The 19,561-nt window shown below is 63.1% G+C and overlaps 3 protein-coding genes across 4 annotated transcripts; all 3 read left to right on the forward strand.

Annotated features, from left to right (window-relative positions):
• Positions 1-433: 433 nt before the first annotated feature.
• Positions 434-8,756, forward strand: LOC311442675 (uncharacterized protein). The gene is made up of 18 exons (XM_084532178.1): positions 434-836; positions 1,627-1,745; positions 1,821-1,924; positions 2,152-2,329; positions 2,416-2,536; positions 2,677-2,768; positions 2,865-3,007; positions 3,140-3,229; positions 3,313-3,425; positions 6,281-6,670; positions 6,927-7,045; positions 7,122-7,225; positions 7,408-7,585; positions 7,656-7,776; positions 7,886-7,977; positions 8,242-8,378; positions 8,448-8,537; positions 8,611-8,756. The coding sequence occupies exons 1-18, from the start codon at positions 453-455 to the stop codon at positions 8,739-8,741; spliced, it is 2,706 nt and encodes a 901-aa protein (XP_084388304.1). The 5' UTR covers positions 434-452; the 3' UTR covers positions 8,742-8,756.
• Positions 8,757-12,646: 3,890 nt separating this feature from the next.
• On the forward strand, positions 12,647-14,605 carry COMMD4 (COMM domain containing 4). The gene is made up of 8 exons (XM_084532704.1): positions 12,647-12,985; positions 13,096-13,167; positions 13,258-13,323; positions 13,496-13,535; positions 13,633-13,752; positions 14,006-14,086; positions 14,247-14,414; positions 14,502-14,605. The coding sequence occupies exons 1-8, from the start codon at positions 12,983-12,985 to the stop codon at positions 14,540-14,542; spliced, it is 591 nt and encodes a 196-aa protein (XP_084388830.1). The 5' UTR covers positions 12,647-12,982; the 3' UTR covers positions 14,543-14,605.
• Positions 14,606-14,921: 316 nt separating this feature from the next.
• Positions 14,922-19,407, forward strand: NEIL1 (nei like DNA glycosylase 1). 2 transcript variants are annotated; one of them, XM_084532703.1, is made up of 9 exons: positions 14,925-15,445; positions 16,114-16,233; positions 16,383-16,461; positions 17,522-17,621; positions 17,746-17,870; positions 18,065-18,092; positions 18,425-18,486; positions 18,682-18,901; positions 19,045-19,407. In XM_084532703.1, the coding sequence occupies exons 1-9, from the start codon at positions 15,027-15,029 to the stop codon at positions 19,062-19,064; spliced, it is 1,173 nt and encodes a 390-aa protein (XP_084388829.1). In that variant the 5' UTR covers positions 14,925-15,026; the 3' UTR covers positions 19,065-19,407. The 2 variants fall into 2 exon arrangements, 1 of the variants encoding a protein (XP_084388829.1); XR_014696957.1 differs by lacking the exon at positions 18,065-18,092 and having other exon boundaries at positions 14,922-15,445.
• Positions 19,408-19,561: the final 154 nt, after the last annotated feature.

The following is a 19,561-nucleotide window of genomic DNA, read 5'->3' on the forward strand; positions in this document are numbered from 1 at the left end:
ACCTTTTCTTGGGTAAAGAGCCAGCCGTGAATCCCTCCTGCCCTGGAGATCCCCAATGGCCCTTGACATGAGCAGCTCCTCAGGGATCACTGCAGGGCTGAAGGAGCTGGGACAGGGACAAGTTTGGGGACCTGAAGGGAGGGAAGATGCCACCTCCGTCCCACCCCACAGCCCCCCACAGCACAAAGACCCCATTCTCTGGAGGAGGGACCCATCTCTTGGTAGGGCTGGTTATTACCAGACAAGGCACAAAAACCTCCAGCTGGCTAAAATCCAACACCTCTTCTTTGGCAAGGGACCCAGCAGCTCGTTAGCTAATTAGCACCCACCAGGATGGGCTCCCCAGGGATCCAGCTGCTCTCACCTGCTGCCAATCGCCCTTGACAGGAGGCGAGGGCTACAAAAGCCCCCGTGGCAGCTGGTGCTCCTTGTGCTGGGCTCTGGTGGGCAGGATGAGGCCGGGGAGCAGCCTGGGGTTTGCTCTTTTCTGCTGGCTGCTGGGGGAGGCGGCTGCTTACAACCCCTGGGGCTTCCTGAGAGGGGAGGCAGAGCTATGGGGGGCTCCTGCCGTGGGGCAGCCCCCTAACTTCTCCCCGTGGGCATGGGTGGATGTCTCCCAGCTCCAGGCTGCTGCTCCCCTGCACCCTGTGGCTGTGCAGTGCCAGGAGGCTCAGGTGGTGCTCACGGTGCACCGGGACCTCTTCGGCACTGGGCGCCTGGTCCGGGCTGGGGACCTGACTTTGGGCACAGCTGCCTGCCCACCTACGGCCCAAAATGCTGCTGAGAACGTGGTGACCTTCGTGGCTGGGCTGCACGAGTGCGGCAGCACCCTCAGGGTAAGGACGGGGGCTGGATCTCTTAGCGTGGTGCTGTGCACAGGGAAGGGATGCTGAGCGTTTGGGCATCCCCCTAGGGGCTTCAGGATGGCTTTTCTCCTCCATCTCACAGAGTTGATGGCAGCCCTAGAAAAGGCAGCAGCTGCCAGCCCTGTAAATGCCTGCTGGTAAAGCCTGGTGGTTTTGTTAGCCAAGGGCAGGCTCCCTGCTGCCGTGATGCTCTGCTGTTTGCTGGTGGGCTGGAGCTGATGTGATGCTTGGTGGAGCGTGTCCCGCTTTGGCAGAGTGGTGTGGTTGGGCTTTAAAAGCTTAAAAGCCTTTCCCAGGAGCTGGACATCTCATTCTGGTTTTAGGGGTGGCAGAAGCTGTGCTGTCTGGGCTGGGGGCCAGCTTTGGCCCATCAGCAGGGACGGGCACGGACCAGGCAGAGGTTGGGTTTCTCCTGACAGATCTCCAAATCCTCCCATGTGTGCTGTGCTCACCTCCTCCAGGGTGCTGCCAATGCAGCCCAGGAGCCCCAGCAGCTGGTGCTGAGCTCAGGAGTGTTGCTAGAGCGTGGCACGATGCTGCTCCAGAGGAAACTGCCTTTGGTCCCTTTCCTCCAGAGGGGTTTGGGGCCACCAGGGTGAGAAGCTTTCACTAAAGCCCCCGGGGGACAGACCCTCCTTCTGGGCACATGGAAATGAGAAGAAAAAAACACCAAGGAGCCAGGCTTCAATGTGCTGCTCCGCTCCTTTAACTGAAGGAAAAGGGCTCTTAACGGTGGATAACGCATCTCATCTCTCCCCAGGTGACCCCCGATGCTCTAATCTACAGCACAACCTTGAATTACAGCCCGGTCCATGCAGGCAACCCCGTCATCGTCCGCACCAGCCCTGCTGTGGTTCCCATTGTGTGCCACTACCCCAGGTGAGTTGATGTGGATGAACACCTCCCAAACCCTGCTGCCACGGAGCCTTCTAACCAGAGCATCCCTCTCCCCAGGAGGACCAACGTGAGCAGCAGTGCCATCAAGCCCACCTGGGCACCTTTCCGCTCCACCGTGGCCTCGGAGCAGAAGCTGCTCTTCTCCCTGCGCCTGATGAGCGGTGGGTTTGGGGACAGGGTCTCCTTGGGCAGGGTCCTTTGGGGTGGCTGGGCTTCAACTGGGTGGCACAGCTGGTGCTGGTTTCACCCCGGGGTGTGCAGGTGGGACATGGATGTGGTGCTTTTGGGGCTTTGGCATGATGTGGGCAGCCACCAGGGCTCCCTCAGGAGGGGAGAAGCACCGGGAGCCCCCCAGCTCCCTGTTGATGACAGCCTGCTCTGCTTCCAGATGACTGGAGTGCCGAGAGAGCCTCGGCTGTGTTCCAGCTGGGAGAGGTGCTGCACTTCCAAGCCGGGGTCGATGCAGAGAACCATGCGCCCCTGCGGCTCTTTGTGGACAGCTGCGTGGCCACCCCGGCCCCGGAGAGGGGCTCCTCTCCCCAGTACGCCTTCATCGACTTCAGCGGGTACGAGCTGGCCGTGCCTCGGGTAGGGGCGCCTTTCCTCCTGGATTTCAGCGAGGAGAAACCCTTGGCCTTGCCTTTTTGCCTAGGTGCCTGGTGGATGGGCAGCTGGATGATGCCACCTCGGCTTTTGTATCCCCGCGGCCCCGTCCAGACGTGCTCCAGTTCGCAGTGGATGCGTTCAAGTTCGCAGCAGACTCCAGCAGCCTGGTAAATCCTCCCCAAAGGGAACCCCCTGGTTTGAAACCACTTTCCCAAGTTGTTACTTATGGACCCCCTGGGGTGGCGGTGCTCCTTTTGGGGACCCCTCTAACAGCGCTGACCCCTTCTGCTCTGCTTTCCCCCCCCAGGTCTACATCACCTGCCACCTGAAGGCCTCCCTGGCTGACCGTGCTCCTGATGCCCTGAACAAGGCTTGCTCCTTCGACAAAGTCAGCAGCCTGTGAGTACCTGGGGGGCTCGGGGCCTCTCCCTGAGACCCCAAAGCATGTGAGGGGTCCCTGATGAAGGGCGGGCTGGTCACCGGGCTCTCTTGCAGCTGGGTGCCTGTGGAAGGCCCCCGGGACGTGTGCTCCTGCTGTGGGGCTCGGCGCTGCCCCTCGGGGGGGCTCTCCAGGAGGCTCCAGGCTCCCTCCCGCTGGCAAGGAGGACGCTCCCGGAGGGACCTCTCCTCCCAGCCCGGTAGGTTTATGGGGTTTTGCATCTGGTGCAGCTGGGACAGCTCGCTCTGAGCTGGGTGGTGGGAGCTAAATGTCCCTGGGGGAGCGAAGTGTCTGGAGGAGCTCATCAGAGCCCTGGTGTCCTCCCTTCTAGATCCTGTGGTGGAAGAAGAGGACGTCGTGCTTGGCCCCCTGCTCATCCACAGCTGGCAGCATCCCACCAGGGGCAGGATGCCCTCAGGAGGTAGGGTGAGGGCAGGGATTTGGGGCAGGCCGTGGCAGGTCCCAGCTCTGCCCCTATAACGCCTCCCTGCTTCTCCTCCCCAGCTGCAGGAGGTCACCTGGGGCTGGTCCTGGGGCTGGCTGCGATTTTTGGCTTGGTCGTCCTGGTCCTGGCTGCTCTGGGAGCTCTGACTGCCTGCCGCCAGCCCAGCAATCCTGTCTGAGACGCTGTCAGCTTTTATGGCCTGTCTAATAAAGAGAAGTAAACCTGAAAGGCTGGGGGACTTCCTGGGGTGGGGGTAGAGAAGGATGTTGGAGGGTGAGCTAAGCAAATCCCCGTGTTCACCCATAAAACACCAGTTTTAACCCATTAGCTGGGCTGCTTTGCCTCTCAGCCTGTCCAGGTCTCCTTTCCCTGCCCTCAGCAGGGCTCTGTGGAGCCTTAGGGACCCTCTGGAGCACCCAACAGGGAACTGGTGTGAAAAATCAGCATGCACCCTGCCCTTCTTCATGGAAGCAGGGGCATTTAGCCTTAAAAATGCTCCTGTGGTGCATTGGTAATTCCTCACTCACGGTGAAATTAAGCCAAAGCCAGGCAGAGCTGAGGCCTCAGTCAAATTTGGAGCACGTGTGTGGGAGGTGAGTTAAACCTGGGGGGTTTGGGTGATTTTCTTCGTGTCCTGCACTAAAACCGCAGTGCTCTGAGTGCAAACTGGCTGCATGGAAAAAGCAAATCTGGAGAAGCAACCCCAGCAGGGAGGAGGCAGTGACCACAAGGAAGCAAGGCTCCGCTGGTGCAGGGAGCTGAGGGCAAGGAGGGGAGCCCTGCGGGTGGGTCGGGCTCTGCCCGGGACAGGGGGAGGCAGGAATTCCACTCCCTGCCCCAAGGACTGTTTGCACGTTTTCCCCAAGGCTTGTTACATATTTCTGTGTGCAAACAGTCCTTGGGGCAGGGAGTGGAATTTCTGCCCCCGCTCCCCCCCAGAAAGGGGTTTGGGGTTGGCATCTGGTCCTCCCTCTGCTGCCCTGCATGGGCAGGGCGCCCCAGAAGTTTTTTGTTTTTTGGTTTTTTTTTTTTTTTTTTCCCCAAATTCCTTTTCAATTTTCAATATCCTACCTTGGTGGCACTAAGCCCCGTACAGCTGTCTGCCAGAGCAAAGCAGGGGCCACAGCGATGTGGCAGGAGCTGGGGCTCGCTCACAGCATGGGATTTTGGGGGCTCTGAAGGCTGGCAGCATCCATCCACCTCCAAGAAGGAAGAAAAATGTTGGCCAAATCAGCTTTATAATGAGATTTGGGATGGGGGAATGCTCTGTGGCTTGCACCCATGAGCAGTTGTCCCCCTTAACAGCTCCTGTCCCCTCCTGAGCCCTGTCCCCAGCTGACTTTAAGAGAAAAGTTCTGTGCTCTAAGTGAAAATGAGACATGCTTGCAAGCTTCCTTTGCACAATGGGGGAAAAATGCTGCTGTGGGGTTGCTCTGGGACTTTCTGTGCTCGCCCCCTTTCCTGGCCGTGCTGGGATGGGGCCAGCATCCTCTTCCGCTCAGCACAGAGGGGAGAAGGGCACGGGGACAGGCGGTGAGGGCTCGGCTGGGAGCAGAAATTCCCTTTTCCAGAGCCAAACACCTCCCAGCTTGGGGTCTTTCCACCCCAGATGGCTGCCCCCAAGCCCTCCCAGGGGGGATCCAGCCCTGGGCTCGAGCCCTGGCACCCCCAGACCCCCGACCTCCCGAGCCAAGGACCCGGCCGTGCTGCTGCCCTCGTGCTGAGGCTCCCCCGGGGGGGCCACCCGCTTATTTACTGATTCAGCATCGCCCGCTGCCCTTATCTTTCGTCAGCGTGAGCGCCTTTGCCAAATATTCTGCCAGAGCTGGAGGCTCCCTGCTAGAATCCCTGGCATTTCTACGCAAGCAGCAGTCTCAAGGTATTTTAAACACACAGGAGAAGCCCTGGCCGGCTCCGCAGGGAAAGGAGCCAGCAGGAAAGGCAGAAGGGTTAGGATTTTGGCAGGATGATGTGGGCACGTCACACAGCTTTTGGGGAGCGTTGCAGCAGGTACGAGCCATCCCCAGCTCCAAAATCAGTGGGGTTTCTGCTAGCAGCGTGCTGGCTGACACCTGGCCCAAAACCTTGTTTCCATTTCCTTTAAATTTCCCAGCAAATGGTCAAGCTGCTCCCGTTCAGACATCCACACCATCCTGCTGCCCCATGCGTGAGGCTGCCTGGGGACATCCCAAAAGGTGCAGAAGGATTTGGGGTGTGCAGCAGAGCACCCTGGGTCTGCTGTGCTATGGCAGGATGGGGGGAAAGGAGATAAAGGCACTCAAATGAAGGGGCTGAAGGTGTGTGGGGTTTAGCTCTAAACAGCTGTCCCCCGCCCTGAGTGCCAGCCCCGGGTATTTCCCAGCTCCAGAGCTGGGTGCTGGGAAGGGAGTGAGGGGTGGGAGCCTCGCCTTGCTCCCTGCACCCCGTCCCATTTCCTTGCTGGCAGCCAAACACACACAGCCTGAGGAGAGGTGATAACACGGGGCCACATCTCACAGCACAGCCCTGCCCCAACCTCGTGGCCAGCAGCAATGAGGCCGAAATGGGGATTAACGGGTGCTGGCTGAGCCCTGCCACACTCATGCCACCAGTGACGGAGCTCCAGCAGCTGCTGCTCGAGCATCCCAGGGGGGGCTGCAAAAAGCCCCTGCGTGGGCTGGGGGCTCTGGGAGCAGCAGCATCCACCCCAGGGGGCTGGCGGGGCTGCTCCTCGAGGAGGGGGCGGCGAGAAGCGGCCTGGTCTGGGCCCCCCCTGGCTCCCCCTGCTCCTGTCACCTCCCCGGGGGCCTTGAAAAGCCCCTTATCGCCCGGCGCGTAACCTAAACAAGCCACGTTGTACCCGTCTCCTCGTCTCCGGCTTCTGCTGAGTTTTCTAAACAATTCCCCCAAAGAGGCTGACGAGGATATTTTCTCTCGCCTTGGGCAGCCCGGGACGGGGGGCTCAGCACCCCGGAAATGACTCTGCCTCCCCGTCCCCCCTGGGCGGACGGCTCCGGGGGCTCGGGGATATAAAGCATCGCGGCACAGCCCGGGATCCCTGAGCTGGGCGTGCTGCAAGCAGGCGGGATGCGACGCGGCGGCGGCTTGGCGCTGGGGCTGCTCTGCTGGCTGGTGGCCGAGGTGGCCTCCTACACGCCCTGGGACTTCTCCTGGGGGGCGCGGGGGGACCCCTCCGCCTGGTCCTGGGGGGCCGAGTCCCACTCGCGGGCCGTGCCCGGCTCGCAGCCGGTGACGGTGCAGTGCCAGGAGGCGCAGCTGGTGGTGACGGTGCACAGGGACCTCTTCGGCACCGGGCGCCTCATCAACGCGGCCGACCTGACGCTGGGCCCGGCGGCGTGCAAGCACTCCTCGCTCAACGCCGCCCACAACACCGTCACCTTCGCCGCCGGCCTCCACGAGTGCGGCAGCGTCGTGCAGGTGAGACCCGCTCCCATCCCCATCCTGCATGAGTGGCAAGAGTGAGGGGGTGTCGCTCCCAAAAAGGAGTTTTTTTCACCCGAAGCTGCTTTGCGCTTCTATCCGGACAACCCCCGATAGCGCTAAGTCCCCAGCTCAGCATTTTACCCTTTTATTTGTGTTTTCTGGTGGGAAAAGGATGGTTCTGGGGTGCGTGGGGGGTGGTGGGGAGGTCTTGGTGGTCTCGCTGCCAGCTCTGCAGCCTTTCCCCACCCAGGTGACGCCGGACGCCCTCATCTACCGCACGCTCATCAACTACGACCCCAGCCCTGCCAGCAACCCCCTCATCATCCGCACCAACCCGGCCGTCATCCCCATCGAGTGCCACTACCCCAGGTAAGGGATCTGCGTCCTCACCGCCCCACTGAGGCCCCCCGGTCTGCGACTGCGTCCTGACACCGTCCCTTGGCAGGAGGGAGAACGTGAGCAGCAACGCCATCCGGCCCACATGGGCTCCCTTCAGCTCCACCTTGTCGGCCGAAGAGAGGCTGGTGTTCTCCCTGCGCCTCATGAACGGTAGGTGGGATGTACCAGAGGGTACTCACCACCCAGTACAGCAAAGCCCTGGTCCCAGTTGCCCAACTGGGGCAGCCAACGTGCCCAAATCCAGCATGGGTGCTGCTCCCTGGGGCGTCACCTCCGCGGTCCCACCTCTGTCCCCCTGGGGACACCCCGATTGTCACCGCTCTGCCTTGCAGAGGACTGGAGCGCGGAGAGACCCTTCACCGGCTTCCAGCTGGGCGACATCCTCAACATCCAGGCGGAGGTCAGCACCGAGAGCCACGTGCCCCTGCGGCTCTTCGTGGACAGCTGCGTGGCCGCCCTGAGCCCCGACGGCGACTCCTCGCCCCACTACTCCATCATCGACTTCAACGGGTGAGCCCCGGCTGAGCGCTGTGCTTCGGGGGGCCCTTTGGGACGCTGACACCCCCCGCCCTGTGTCTAGGTGCCTGGTGGACGGGAGGCTGGATGACACCAGCTCTGCCTTCATAACCCCCCGGCCGCAGGAGGACATGCTGCGGTTCAGGATCGACGTGTTCAGGTTCGCGGGGGACACCAGGAACCTGGTAAGGCTGCGTGTGTGTGTCCCCAAAGCCCAGCCTGAGCCAGGCGGTGTCCTTGTGGGCACAGTGGCCCCAGAGAGAGGTGCTCAGCTCTTCCCCTGCCTCCCCCCAGATCTACATCACCTGCCACCTGAAGGTGACGCCGGCAGACCAAGCCCCAGACCCCCAGAACAAGGCTTGCTCCTTCAATAAAGCCAGAAACACGTGAGTAGCTGCGGCACGGACCCCAGGGCGTTTTTATGGACCCAAACAGGGTCAGCATCCAAGCACAGGACACCAATCCTCTGTGGGTTTGGCTGGGATGGACGAGGAGGCACCAGGTGCTGGGACATCAAACCCAAGCTCCACCACTGTGGTGGCCCTGGATTTGGCCATGCTCTGGGGGTTCCTCTGGGCACAAAAGCTCCAGAGAGGGCTGGGTGCTGGGGGTCCCCACTTGCCAGTGACGGTGCTCCTGCCCTGCTCCAGCTGGGTGCCGGTGGAAGGCACCCGGGACATCTGCAGCTGCTGTGAGACGGGCAACTGCGAGCCCCCCGCACTCTCCCGGAGGCTCAACCCCCTGGAGCGATGGCCCGGCCGCCGCTTCCGTCGGGATGCACCTGAGGGTAAGGCCCTGGTGCGGGTAGGGAGGTGTGGGCCGGGGTGAGCCCAGCTCATGCTGCCACCCTGCCCAGGGAAAGAGATTGAAGCCGACGTGGTCATCGGCCCCGTGCTGCTCTCGGCGGACCCAGGAGCCATCGGAGAGCAGCGGGAGGGAGGGGACGGTAAGTGCCAACCAGCCAGGGCCCCGCAGTTCTGCCCGGTGCCGTGCTCTGACGCCTTCCTTGCGTTTTGCAGGTGCAGCGGTGGTGGTGACCGGCGCAGGGATGGGGCTGGTGTGCGTGGCCGTGGCCGTGGCGCTGGCTGGGGTCGTCGTGGCCGTGGGCATCGCGCGGAGGGGCTGTGCCCGCGGTTCTGCCGGGGCGTGAGCGCGGGGCGAGCCCTGAATAAAGCCTGCAAAAAGGACGAGCTGTGCCCCTGCTGCTCCCTGCGACGCCGCTCCGGGGGGGACGGGGGGCTGCCTTGGCTCCATCGGGGCTGGGGGCGGCACCAGGAGCGGAGCCCTGTCCCGCCGAGTGGGGCCCCGGCAGGGGCTGCAGCCCCCGGGGCTCGGTGCCCGCCCTGGGGCTCCTGGGAGCGGCGCTGGGGCCGGGGCCGGGGGGTCCCTGGGTGGTCCCGGGGTGGCCCCGGCCGGGTCTCGGCTCCCCGGGGACGCCGCAGCCGCGCGGGAGGCTCCGGCCAGAGGGGGCGGGGCTGGGTCTTGGCCCCGCCCCTCGGATCCAGGTCCCGCCCCTCTCGCCGCTTTCCCGCCGCGCCCGACTTCCCGCCCTCAGTCCTCACTCAGGTCCGCCCCTCACTCCTTTTCCCTCCCTTTCCCAGCAGCCTCGTGGGCGGGGCAGGGCGGGGAGCGCTGCGCCGGGATTGGGCGCACCTCGGGGCGTCCAGGATCGCGATTGGCTGCGGTGCGGAGCCGGGCGGGGCCAGGGCGTTAAGAGCGCGCGGAGGTGGCGGCGCTGCCTGGGCTCAGAGCGCGGCTCAGTTTAGGGCTGAGTGTCGGGGGGGCGGCGCCCTCTCGGGGCTGAGCGCGGTGGTGTCGGGGGCGGGAAGCCAGCTGGGGGCTGCTGCATCTCCCGAAAAGCCCAAGTGCTGCTTTTGTCAGAGCGTGACAGCAGAGGCTGAGTCCTTTGATTCTGAGACCCCCAAAAGGGCAGAGTGCTGTTGTTTGGGGCTGGGAAACTGACCAAGGTGGCAGGGGGTGTGGGGAGGAGAGCAGGGCCCACGGGCCCTCACCAGAGGCAGGGATCCAGTCACAGGTGTCCTAGAAGTGCAGGAGGATAGTGTGTATCAGGCTGAAGTTGATATACAAGACAGTGGAAGGAGAAAGCTGAAAAGAAAAGGAAAAAACCCTTTTTGCCCATAGATTCAATGCTGGTACACAGCCACGAGGCCACACTTCAAGTGCTGTGTTCAGCTTTGGGCCCCTCACTACCAGAAGGACACCAAGGCCCTGGAGCATGTCCAGAGAAGGGCTATGAAGCTGGTGAAGGGCCTGGGACACAAGTCCTGTGAGGGGCAGCTGAGGAAACTGGGGGTGCTTAGTCTGGAGAAAAAGAGGCTCAGAGGAGACCTCATTGCTTTCTGAAAGTGCCTGAAAGGAAGGTGAGGGGAGCTGGGGGTCAGCCTCTTCTCACAGGTAGCTTGTGATAGGGCCAGAGGGAATGGCCTCAAGTTGTGCCTGGGAAGGTTCAGGTTGGAAATGAGGAGACATTTCTGCTCAGAAAGAGCAGTCAGGCATTGGGAGGGGCTGCCCAGGGAGGTGGTGGAGTCACTGTCCCTGGGGGTGTTCAAGGAGAGGTTGGATGTGGTGCTTAGAGACAGGTTTCAGTGGGTGATGGTGGTGGTAGGGGGGTGGTTGGACCAGATAACCCTGGAGGTCTTTTCCAACCTTTAATATTCTATGATTCTAATTAATTAAGTAACTGATCAATAGCGGCAGTGTACAATATGACAGTTAATATCGATATCCAAGTTCTGACTGATTGATTTATGGCCTTGTCAAATCCAGCTGTCATCAGCCAGCGCTGAAAGGACAGCCCGGCGGCGTCCCGAGGGGCGCGGGGCAGGGGCCGAGGGAGGGTGGTCCGAGCTGCCCGGCCGTGCCAGACCTCCTGCCCTCAGTCTTCACTCAGGTCCGCTCCCACGGGGCCCTTCCGCCGTGCTGGGGGTACCCGGACCCGGGTGCTGCCGGCCCCTGCCGTTGCGTCGCGGCCCCCGGCTGCTGCCACAGCCCTGCCCCTCGCACCGTGGTGACAGCTTCAGCCCCGTCCCCGCGCCGCAGCTCTGCGTTGCAGGGGAGGGCTTCTCTAGATATTCCCAGAGCTGGCTGACGGCCGCCTTTTCATCCCCGAATCCACATCTTCAACTCTTGCTGCCTGTTTAATCCCGGATCTGTATTTTCAGCTCACGCACCGTGCTTCGTTTTCAGCCCTGTCTCAGCTCGGCACGCTCCATGCACCTGATGCTCCTCTGGCTTCTCACAGCTCCGGCTCGTCACAGCTCGTGCCCTGCCCCCGGCCCTCCCGACCGCCTGCTGCGGCTCCCGCTTCCGACACCGGCCCCGCGGCCTCGGGGGAGCCCCGGGACCGGGGCTGGCGGCGCGCGGACGGCTTTGGCGAGGCCCCGCCCCCATCAGCACGGCCCTGCCCCTCCCTCGCCGCCTTCCCGCCGTGCCCGACCTCCCGCCCTCAGTCCCCACTCAGGTCCGACCCTCACCGCTCCGCCCCTTCCCCCCCTCCCCCGCAGCGTCGTGGGCGGGGCAGAACGCAGAGCTCTGCGCCAGGATTGGGCGCACCCCGAGACGCCCGAGGTCAGGATTGGTTGCAGGGCCGCGGCCAGGGGGTTAAGAGCGCGCGGGGCGGAACTCGCAGCTCAGTTCAGGGCTGAGCGTCGGGGGCGGAGCCAGTCGGGCCCTGGCGGCGCCCTCTCAGGGCTGGGAAGGGGAGGTCTCGGCGGCTGCTGAATCTCCCGAAAAGTCCAAGTGCTGCTTTTGTCAGAGCTTGAGAGCCGAGGCTGAGTCCCGCATTTCTGAGACCCGTAAAAGGGCTGAGTACATAGCTTGCCACACCTCCCAATTAATTAATTTACCAGTCAATGCTTACACAGTGTACAACTATGACAGTTAATAGCGGTACTCGAGCTATGACAGCAATTGATTTATGGCCTTGTCAAAACCAGCTGAAATCAGCCAGAGCTGACAGGAGCTGGTTGAAGGCTGAGCATCTCTGCTCCTGAATGGCCAGCAGCTAGTGCTAAGATGGAGAGCTGGGGCTGAAAAGAGCTGGAGTGTTGATCATCTGGAGCTGAAACACAGGACACAAAGTGAAAATAAAGATCCAATGGGGAAGGAAGAAACAGAAGGCACAGGCTTATATATTTATACAATGGCATGAGGTGAAATCACAGATCACAAAATGAGAATAATGATCCAAGGTGGAAACACCAGGCACAAGCTAAAAACAGACTATGTGAAGCAAAGACAGCATGCTGGTGGTGAAACACAGTGCATGACAGACAAAGCCCTAATTAAACAAGTATCAGTGAATATTTATACTGTGGCATAAGATGAAAATACAGGTCACACACTGAGAACAGAGATCCAGAGGTGAAACAGTGCTCAAGCTGAAATGGTTGTGTTGGCAGTGAAACCCAGTGCATGGGCAAGGAAACCTCTCTCTTAATAAATCAATCCGTTTATAGAGTGATATGACCCAGAAACAAAGGGTACAAACTCAAAATAAGGATCTAGGGAGAAAAAGTGTAGCACAACCCAAACACCACGAGAGGAAAAAATAAAAATAAAAGAAAAATGAAATCAGCCTCTGTTGTGAAGCTCTGACGAAAGCAGCACTTGGGCTTTTCAGAAGACACAGCAGCCCCCGCCCCCGAGCCCCCCCAACCGGGTTTCAGCCCCTGAGACCGCCGCGCTCAGCCTCCCCTTCCCAGCCCCACGAGGGAGCCTCCCCCCTAAGCGCAACTCTGAACCGCAGCAGCGCTGCCGCCCCGCGCGCTCTTAAGCCTCTGGCCCAGCCCGGCTCCGCGCTGCAGCCAATCGCCACGCTCGGTGACTCGAGGTGCTCCAATCCGGGCGCAGCGCTCCGCGCTCTGCTCCGCCCACAAGACTATGGGGCGGGGGGGGGGAGGGGGGGAAAATGGAGTAGTGATGGGCGGACCTGAGTGGGGACTGAGGGCGGGAGGTCGGGCGCGGCGGGAATGCGGTGAGGGAAGGGCGGGAGCCGAGGGGCGGGGCCGGGAATCGAGGGGCGGGGGCAATCCCCAGCCCCGCCCCCTCTGGCCGGAGCCCCCCGCGCGGCTGCGGCGCCCCCGGGCAGCCGGGACCCGGCCGGGGCCACCCCGGGACCACCCCGGGACCCCCCGGCCCCGGCCCCAGGAGCCCCAGGGCGGGCACCGAGCCCCGGGGGCTGCAGCCCGGGCCGGGGCCCCACTCGGCAGGACAGGGCTCCGCTCCCGGTGCCGCCCCCAGCCCCGAGGCTGGGACTCGCCGTCCCCTCCCTCCCTCCGCCCTCTCCCGGTTCCTCCCCCGATCGCAGCGCGGGGCCGGAGCGGTTCCGGGTCGCGGAGGCGTAGCCGGAGGGAGGCGCCCGGCGGAGCCATGGTGGGGCCGGGGCCGGGCGGCGGGGAGCGGGGCGGGCGGGCCGGGAGCCGCGCTTCCCCCGGGGGGGCTCGGGGCCGCGGCGGGGCTCTCACCGCCCCTTTCCTCCGCAGCGGTTCCGGTTCTGCGGGGACCTGGACTGCCCCGACTGGGTGCTGGCCGAGATCAGCGTCCTGGCCAAAATCGTTAAGTATCCGCGCCCCCCCCCTCTCCGCCCCGTTGCTGGGCTCGGCTGCCGCTTTGGGGGCGCTGACCCGTCCTTGTCCCCCCCCCAGTCCTCCGTGAAGCTGAAGCTGATCTGCGCCCAGGTGCTGCGGGAGCTGCTGGGAGAGGCCATCGACGTGAGTGCTCAGCTGCCCTGGGGATGTGGGGATCCACTGTGACCCCACCGGGAACCACAGAAGCTCTCCAAGCCTCTGCCTTAGTTATGATTTTACAGCATAGAGTTATAGTGCTAATGGAATTAAAGCATTGCTTTATCATGTAACTAGTGCCTGCTCTCGTCTCCCACAGTATGAGAAGATCCTGAAGCTGACGTCGGATGCCAAGTTGGGTGAGTCCTGCTCCTCTGCTGCTGCTGAGGGCCCCGCTCTCTCCACCTCCCACAGGGGTTCTGGCTGCCATCGGGCTGAATCCTCTCCTCCCTACAGAGTCTGGCGATGTGAAGGCCACGATTGCCGTCCTTGACTTCATTTTCTCCAGCGCAGCCAAGCACAACGTGGATGGCGAGTCCCTGTCCAGCGAGCTGCAGCAGCTGGGGCTGCCCAAAGGTGGGACACGGGGTGGGAATTGGGGTGGCCCTACAGCTGAGCCAACAGCACTGAGCACTGCAGCGAACAGTGCAGGATGGGGCTGTCCTTGTCCTTTCTGTGCCACATCGCCTTCATGCTGTCTGCCCCTGGGGTCTCTTCCAGGTGTTTGGGCCCTGTCCTGTTGCCGCACGCCTGGGATTTGGCTGCAGCAGGGCTGGAGCTGGCATCAGTGGGTGCTTTTTGTGTGTGTGTTGTCTCTTTTCTTGGGCAGAACACGCCACAGGGTTGTGCCGGTCCTACGAGGAGAAGCAGAGCTCCCTGCAGGAGAGCCTCAGGGCCTGCAGCCTGCGACGTGAGTGCAGCTTCTGGTGACCCCAGTGCCTCTGCCCCACGATTTTAGGGGCAGGGGAGAGAGGCCGCGCAGGGTCCCTCCCTCTTGAGGACGCGTTTGGGTGACTTTTTGACAGTTGGGTGATTCTGGGGGAGGCTGTGACCCTGCCCTCCCGTTGCAGTGAGCCAGCTGGACTCGGTGTCGTGGCGGGTGGACTACACGCTGAGCTCCAGCGAGCTGCGGGACGTGGGCGAGCCCCTGGTGCACCTGCTGCTCCGCCTGCGGGGTGGCACGGCGGCGGCCGTCCCCGTGGCCGTGTCCGCGGACAAGTTCCGGGTGCTGCTGGCAGGTAGGCCCGGGGGCTGCGGGAGGGGGCTGCGGGCAGGGCCCCTGCCTCACGCCACGGCCCCACCGCCCCCGCTCCTTCTCCCCGCAGAGCTGAAGCAGGCCCAGGCGCTGATGCAGACCCTCCTGTGAGCCCGGGGATGATTCCGCCGCCGCCTTCCCACCCACCGAGCCCCCAATAAAGGGTGGAGCCGAGCCCGAGCTGTGCCCGCCCCTTGTGCCCGGGGAGGCCGCGGGACCCCCAGGCCTCACAGCCCCGTCGCCATGGCAACGTGCGGCCACAGGGACTACAACTCCCGGCGTGCCGCGGGGCGGCGCGCGGCCAATGGGGGGCGAGCGGCGCGCGTCGCTAGGCAACGGGGCGGGAGGGCGGGAAGCCGCGCCCTGCGCGACGTGCAGCCGGTGGGGGGGCGTGTTGCTAGGCAACGGGGAGGGGAGCCCCGCCCTTTGGGGGCGCGTTGCTAGGCAACGGGGGAGGAGCCCCGCCCCTCGGGGCGCGTTGCTAGGCAACGGATGGAGCCCCGCCCTTCCGGGGGCGTGTCGCTAGGCAACGCCTCAGGAGCGCGGCCCAGTCGGGGCCCGGTCGCGGCGCTGCGGCCGTGTCGCGAGTGTCGCGATGCCCGAGGGCCCGGAGCTGGCCCTGGCCGGGCGCTACATCAACGAGGCGTGCGGCGGGCTGGTGTTCAGCGGCGGGGCCGAGCGCTCGGCCGTGGGCCGCGGCCCGGAGGTGCCGTTCCGCAGCGAGGCCTACCGCCTGGGCGCCGCCGCCCGCGGCAAGGAGCTGAGGCTGCGCCTGGAGCCGCTGGGCCCCGGCAGCCCGCAGGCCCTCGTCTTCCGCTTCGGCATGTCCGGGGGGTTCCGGCTGCGCCCCGCCGCCTCGCCGCCCCGCCACGCTCACCTGCGCTTCCTCACCCGCGAGAGCCCCCCGCGCGCCCTCTGCTTCGTCGACGCTCGCCGCTTCGGCTCCTGGCGCCTGGGCGACGCCTGGCAGCCCGGCCGCGGGCCCTGCGTGCTGTCCGAGTACCAGGCCTTCAGGTGGGGGGGAAGGGGGTGAGGGGAGGGGGCCGGGGAGGGGGTGGGGTGGTGTCTGTGCCTCTCACGAGCAGCGTCAGGGTGTCTCGAGGTGCTGCCGTGGCTGTGCAGCGCTTGCCGCTTCCATACCTGACACGGCAGCAGCAGGGAGCCCTTCCGGTGGCTTCTCCCTGCACCTTCTGGCAGCTCACAAGGCTCCGCTCACTGCCTCAGTCCCCAGCTCTGAAGCCCCAGGCTGAAGGAGCAGCAGTGCGCAGGGTTGAGCTGAATCCACTCCCTGCTAGAGCACTTCCCTTGTGTGGGGGGACACGGGGCGCCTGTGCTGGGGTTCATCTTCCCTGGGCTCACAAGAGCAGTCAGGCATTGGGACGGGTTACTCAGGGAAGTGGTGGGGTCACCGTTCCTGGGGGTGTTCAAGGCAAGGTTGGACGTGGTGCTTAGAGACGTGGGTTAGTGGGTGACACTGGTGGTTGGGGGGGTGGTTGGACCAGATGAGCCTGGAGAGCTTTTCCGACCTCAGTGGTTCTGGGATTCTTCTTTTTGCTGCTTTGCCCGTTACTCGAGGACAGTTCTGGCTGCTTTGTGGAGGCTGCGTGCAGGTTTTCTGCCCTTGGTGGCAGTAACACGGCTGTGTCCCAGTGCACCAGCCTGATACTCGTGCTCTGTCGCAGGGAGAATGTGCTGAAGAACCTGGATGACAAAGCTTTTGACAAGCCCATCTGTGAGGCCCTCTTGAACCAGAAGTACTTCAATGGGATCGGCAACTACCTCCGTGCTGAGATCCTGTACAGGTGAGGTGCATTTCATAATAAGGCTTTTTGCTGAGCTGAAACCACACCGTGTCCAGCCTCTTCCAAGGCCAAACCTGAGTGCCTTTGCCTACCGTGCTAAGCTGTGTCAGAAACGAGAGGTCAGGCTTGTGACGGGTGGACTCTCTCAGGTTGAAGATCCCTCCCTTTGAAAAGGCTCGGACGGTGCTGGAATCCCTGAAGCAGCAGGAGCAGGAGAGGAGGAAAAAGGTGGGGAATAGGTGGGAACAGGCGGTGCTTTCACAGCTCGGCATTGCTCTGGTCTGCCAGGCTCAGTCCTGGGAGCCTCTTGCCTTCTGTGCAGGGAGCCACACTGAGCTGAGAAACATCACTGAGGGGTTTGGGCTCAGCAGCGTGGCCAAAAAGGGGCTCAGGCTGCTTCTAGACCCTGGCTCAGCTGGGTGTGAAACTCTGGTCCTGCTTTGTGCTCAGCGGGGCGCGAAGCTCTGCTTCAGCTCTGCTGACATGACCCAGGGTTCGGGCTGGTTTCAGTTCACGGTTGGCTCCCCGCTCTGATGGGGCAGAACCCCTGCAGCATTCACACAGCCCTCCTCTGCCCGCACCGCTGTCAGGAGGTGTTTGCTTTTGGGGGACAGCCTGGACAGGTCTGGGGGGGGGTGCTCACTGCAGTCACTGAACCTTTTCTGCTGCCTGACAACCCCTGAGCCCTTTCCCATCCTGGCAGCTGGCGTTTTCCCTTCACAACTACACTTCTTGCTGCATGGGAGCTCTCCCAGCCAGCTTGGTGTTGTCTCCTGCCACAAACCCCCGTGTCTGAGCACGCCTGCCCCTCCAGTGGAGCGGCAAATGTGCGCAGCCCTTCTGTAACCTCACCTGGCCGTGCCACCGAGCTGTGGCAGCTCCCTGGCCACGTGCCTCCGTGCTGTGCTCACGCTCAGCTGCACCCATGCCTTCAGGGAGCATCTTGTGTGTTTGGTTGAGAGAGGGTAAAGAGGAAGGGGTAAGAAAAACAAACAGAAGCTTAAAACATCGGGGGGAGGCTGCAGTAGAGCCTAATCTCATGGCTTTAGGGTAGAGGGGGGTGGCTGCTTTAAGAAAGCCTGAAAACAAAACAAACAAAAAAAAAACACGTCCTGAGGGTTGGTTTCACAAATTGCTGGTGCTCCTGTGTGCTGCCCCAATTTCCTGTCCTGGTGGGGTTTGGCAGCTCCTCCTCAGGGGGCGAGGGGACATGGGGATTCGGGGGGTGAAGAGACCCGCAGTGAGGCTGAGGTAGCTGCCAGGTGACTTCCCTTCTCTGCCCCTGCAGAACTCTTCCCTGCCGCTGAGTAAGAAGCTGAAGCTGAAGCGGGATAACCCAGATCTCCTGGAGCTGTGCCACACGGTGCCCATGGAGGTCGTGGCAGCGGGTGAGGCTGCAGGGCTGGGAGCTGGGGGACGGGGATGGCTGGCAGGGCCTGGGCTGGGCGCTGGCAGGGCAGAGCTCCCTCCCCAGCTCTGTTTCTCTGCCCCTTTTCCTCTCTCCCTTCCCAGAGAAAAACCTCCTTGACCCAGACCACGCAGACAACCACACCGCCTTCAAGAACTGGCTGCAGTGTTACGGGGTGCCTGGCATGAGCTCCCTGCGCGACCACAATGGCAGGACCATATGGTTCCAGGTGGGCTGGGGGTCTCTGCCTGGGGCTGGGCGCCCCTACCACCCCCTCAGGGGGACGCCAGCTCGGCTGCTGCTTCTTGTGACCCCCCGCGTGGTGCTGTGTCACCGGGAAGCTCCCTTTCCAGCAGCCCGCTGTGCTGGAGGTGCCCAGGGAGCGATGGCAGCCCAGTCACTGCTCTGTCCCCTTCCTTGCAGGGTGAGCCCGGCCCCATGGCTCCCAAAGGTGAGTGCCCTCTGCTCCCCGCGGGACCTGCTCCTGCTCCAGGAGGGCTGGAGGAGGAAGAGAACCACTCACAGGCCCTGCTGGGGAGGCAACTGCTGCAGTTGTTGGGGCACTCAGGCCTGTGGCACCGGGGGATGCAGCCTGCCGTGCCCCTGGCTTCCTCTCAGCACCCACTGGGTGCTTTTCCAGGCCTGCAGCCACGTCCTGTCCTCACCTGAGGGTGGTGGGAGGGGAGAGGGAGCCCCCCTGAGTCCTTCCTACAGCCCCCATTGCCTGAACGGTCACGGCCTCCTCCCCCCTCACCCCAACCCCAACCACATCTTCCCGTGCAGGTCAGAAGTCCCGCAAGAAGCGTGCTGGCCCGAAGGCAGACCCTGACGCTCCAACCACTGAGGTAGGGATGCTTTGGGGCTGGCGTGGCTCCTGCTGGGACCAGAGCTTGTCCCGGGTCCTCAGGCTGCTCCCACAGGCACCGCGGGGCTTGTCCCAGGAGTTCCCAGGCTGCCAGCAGGCCGGGTGGTGCAGGAACCCTCCTGTTCCTCCAACACGTGCACCTTGCTGCTGCTAAGCCCTGGCTCTGTCCGCCCAGGTCACCACACGCACCTCCAAACGGCGCTCCAGGCATGCAGAGAACCCCACGACGTCAGCTGTGAAGAAGGAGGAAGAGGAGGAGGAGGAAGCAGTGCCTGACCCGCCACGGAGGGGCCGTGCCTGTGCGAGGAGGGCAGCAGCTGCCGCTCCAGCCTCCCCCAAGCCCGAGGCTCCAGTCAAAGCGACAAGACGCCGGGCGTCTGCACGCAAGGGCGCAGGTGAGGCGGTGATTCCCTGAGTTCTGGACTAGCACAAGCGTGTGAGCAGCGTGCCACAGCGACCGAGGGCAGGAGAGGAGCCAGCAGGGCTCTGTGGCACCAACCCTTCCCCTCCCCTTCTTGTTTCCCTCCCCACCTTCCAGGTGCAGCCCCCGCAGTGTGAGCACCACAAGCTGCCTTCCTCCCAGCTCCTCCTCCTCTAGCATGGCACTGCCTGGGCCCCAGGGCCGCCTTCAGGCACGACTGTTGCAGCCTCAGGGCTGGGGGCAGGCTGCGTGCCTCCCCTGACGGTTTTTAGTTTTTAATCATGTTCTCTAAAGCCTCACTGCTCTGGCTTGGGTGTGGGGAGCAGTTCTTCAGGACCACAGACTTTGGGTGCTGTGTTGGTGCTGTGTCACTCTGACTCTTCTTCTCCCTAACTGTATTTCCTCATCCTTTTCTGACTGCTCCCTGGATCCCTGAGCCAGCCCTTTTTAGCTGCTTAATAAAAGTATTTTGTGTAGAAATCACCGTGCCTGTGTTTTTTGGGCTGGTACCAGCCCCTCCCTGCAATGGGCTGGAGCAGGCTCTCTCCCCACTCTACCCCCAACCCCAAAAACAGGTAAGTGCTGCCTCCCCCACCCCACAGTGTGAGCCCAGGGAGGGAAACACTACAGGAGA

The sequence above is a fragment of the Aythya ferina genome, assembly GCF_964211825.1.
Source record: "Aythya ferina genome assembly, chromosome: 11".
Classification (NCBI taxonomy): domain Eukaryota; kingdom Metazoa; phylum Chordata; class Aves; order Anseriformes; family Anatidae; genus Aythya; species Aythya ferina.